This window comes from Beta vulgaris, chromosome 7 (assembly GCF_026745355.1).
Source record: "Beta vulgaris subsp. vulgaris cultivar EL10 chromosome 7, EL10.2, whole genome shotgun sequence".
In the NCBI taxonomy this organism is placed as follows: Eukaryota; Viridiplantae; Streptophyta; class Magnoliopsida; order Caryophyllales; family Amaranthaceae; genus Beta; species Beta vulgaris.
In genome coordinates this window covers 21,330,341-21,333,495 of record NC_079208.1, presented here as the reverse complement: position 1 = coordinate 21,333,495, position 3,155 = coordinate 21,330,341, and the positions used below count along the sequence as shown (strand labels likewise).

General features: G+C 35.6%; 1 protein-coding gene across 1 annotated transcript; it reads right to left on the bottom strand.

The window, feature by feature from the left end:
- Positions 1–823: 823 nt before the first annotated feature.
- On the bottom strand, positions 824–1,564 carry LOC125491854 (uncharacterized). Its single transcript, XM_048633925.1, has one exon. The coding sequence runs from the start codon at positions 1,562–1,564 to the stop codon at positions 824–826; it is 741 nt and encodes a 246-aa protein (XP_048489882.1).
- Between the last annotated feature and the right edge of the window lie 1,591 nt (positions 1,565–3,155).

The window sequence follows — 3,155 nt, the reverse complement described above, 5'->3', positions numbered from 1 at the left end:
CCAAGAGTAATACAATCCAGTACTTCTAGCTTCCAGAAGGCTTGTATTCAACAGGAAATCTTCAAAATCAATAGTCTCTGCCTCTGTAATTAGTGCCCTATTCTTCATATCATCAGAGTGGCACACAGCATTGAAGTCCCCTATTACCATTGTTGTTGATTGCCCTGTTACATGACCTTGCACCCCATTCCACAAACTCCTCCTATCAATTATAGAATGCAAACCATAAACCACCACAAGCTTAAAATTGTGCCTCCCACTAAGAACATTAAAGACTATAAATTGCTCCTGCACATCAATTAGTTGTAATGTAACAGAAGCATGTTGCCACCCAATCCAAATCCTCCCCCGAGGAGAGTGACTGTAATTGCAAAACCACGACCAATCTTTACCAAAGCTTTTCTGCACCTTCCCCACATTATGACACCTAACTCTAGTTTCTAGTAATGCACACAAATCAACTTTATGAGAAAATAAAAAGGCTTTAACCTCTTTAATCTTAAAGGGGTCAATAATCCCTCTAACATTCCAAGCTGTGCAGATCATTATCACAGATAGGGGTTTGGTCCCTTAGCACCCCCAACTCCAGCTGAGCATCCACCTGGTAACTCATAATTCACTGCAACCCTAGCCTGCTGAAATGCCACCTGTTTACCTTTTACCTTCGATTTTCTTGTGACTACTTTCCATATTCCTTCCTCCCCTGAGTCCTGCCTCTGAGAATGTGCTACTAGCGTAACTACTGGAGTTACATTGTCAGGTGGAGGAGTTTTTGGTCTCTCCATAGAGATCCCATCACTCACTCCCTCCCCAATAGCACCCTCTAAAGCATTTCCATGGGAATTAGTTCATTATCAGTAATCACAACAGCCTCCTCCTGAAAGACTGTGTTTCTTTTTTCAACCCACTTTTGTGTCACCTTTTTCATTGTAGTAGGCCCAGCCTTCCTTTCATACGAATGTCCTACTTTTTGACACTTCTGACAAAATTGAGGCAACCAGTCATACACTACCTTTTGCTTAAATGTAACCCCTTCTGAATCCGCAATGTTTATTTCATGAGGCACAGTAACTGTTACATCCATTTCCACTAAAATTCTCGCAAAAGATATCCTCAATTGCTTAGTGGTACACTCATCAGCATAAATAGGAACCTCTACAGCACTTCCTATTCTACTCAAAGATTCTGGACACCAGCAATTAAGAGGTAAATTTAGAAGTTTAATCCAAATAGGAACTACCCTTAACACTTCATTATGGAAATTGAAATTTGCAGTCCATTGCTTCACTATCATGGCTTTCCCAAAAAACAAATGAGGGCCAAAATACAATGTTGAATCCCTATCCTCCCTTGTTTCTAGATTTACAACATAATAACCTTCATCATGTTTAAAAACTTTAAACTCACATTTGGGTGCCCATTGAGTTTTACAGTACTTAGTTATGGCCATCAAACTAGGGTTTTGACAAATAACATAAATAATCAATGCATTTTCCCATTTTTCACTCATACAATCAACTTTTTTCTTAATAAGCTGAGCCACTAATTCACCATTAACGACCATCGGAGCTATAAAGCTAAGATATCTACATTTTTATTTACAGAATTGAATCTTGATGATTATTTTTGCTTGTGAGCTAAACTAATCAAACCATTAAAGACTTTTCAGGAGTGATAAGTGTTTCGTGTCAAAGAACTTAAATTCAGGAGTGAATTTGAGGGTGTTTAGATTCTTCTTCTCAAGATCAGGAGTGGTCTTGAATCAAAAAATATCAAAGGTGTTTCAATTAAATCAAGATTTCGATTATTGGATTAAGAAAGATCAAGATTCACATTCATAATTGGTTATCAAGCTTTTTTGGTTCACTAATCATATTAAGAATGATTCGGATTCAAAAGCACTTCTCCTACATGACCCTATTGACTTGGTTATGAAGAACATGGGGTTCAATCTTAATGGAAGAAACCAACCTTTGGCATGTGCAGTGACTTCACTCGAGGAAAGCATGGGAATAAAGAAGAAGTCCTAGCTCAAGAAGGACTTGGTTGTCACATAGAATCCATGTTATGTTTGGATTTGTGATTGGTTGTTACATAGAATCCTAGTTTTGTTAGGATTTGCTATAGTAGTTATTATTTTACTTAGGTTGTTAAAAATTATAGTTTAGCTAGGATTTAAGATAGGCGTGTGATTAGTTAGTTTCTTATCTAGTTAAGTAATTGTTTTCAAAGTTGTATTAGGATAGGATGTAGCCTATCTAACGCGATTCATTATGTTGTTAATAAGATATCTACATTTTTGTTTAAAGAATGAATCTTGATGAATGTTTTCCTTGTGAGCTAAATTAATCAAACCATTAAAGACTTTTCAGGTGTGATAAGTCTTTAGTGTCAAAGAACTTAATTTCAGGAGTGAACTTGAGGGTGTTTTGATTCTTCTTCTTAAGATCAGGAGTGTGCTTGAATCAAGAAATATCAAAGGTGTTCAAATAAATTCAAGATTTTAATTCTCGCATTAAGAAAGTTTAAGATTCACATTCATAGTTGCTTATCAAGACTTTTTGGTTTAGTAATCATCTTAAGCATGTTACGGATGGAAAAGCACTTATTCTACATAAGCCTATTGACTTGGTTATGGAGAACACGAGGTTCAATCTTAATGGAAGAAACTAAGTTTTGGCATGTGTAGTGACTTGGCTCGAGAAAAACATGAAAGTAAAGAAGGAGTCCTAGTTGAAGAAGGACTTAGTTGTCACATAAAATCTTAGTTCTGTTTGGATTTGCTATTGGTTGTTACATAGAATCCTATTTTTGCTAGGATTTGCTATAGTAATTATCATTTTACTTAGGTTGTAAAAATTATAGTTTAGCTAGAATATAAGATAGGCGTGTGATTATTTAGTTTCCTATCTTTTAAACTATTTGTTTTTCAATCTGTATTAGGATAGGATGTAATCTATCTAACGCCATTTATTATGTTGTGAATAGCTTATCTAAAGAATTCAATCCTGATAATTGTTTTGCTTGTGAGCTAAATGCATCAAACCATTAAAGACTTTTCAGGAGTGATATGTGTTTAGTGTCACAGAACTTAAATTCTGGAGTAAACTTGAGGGTGTTTAGATTCTTCTTCTCAAGATCACGAGTGTTCTTGA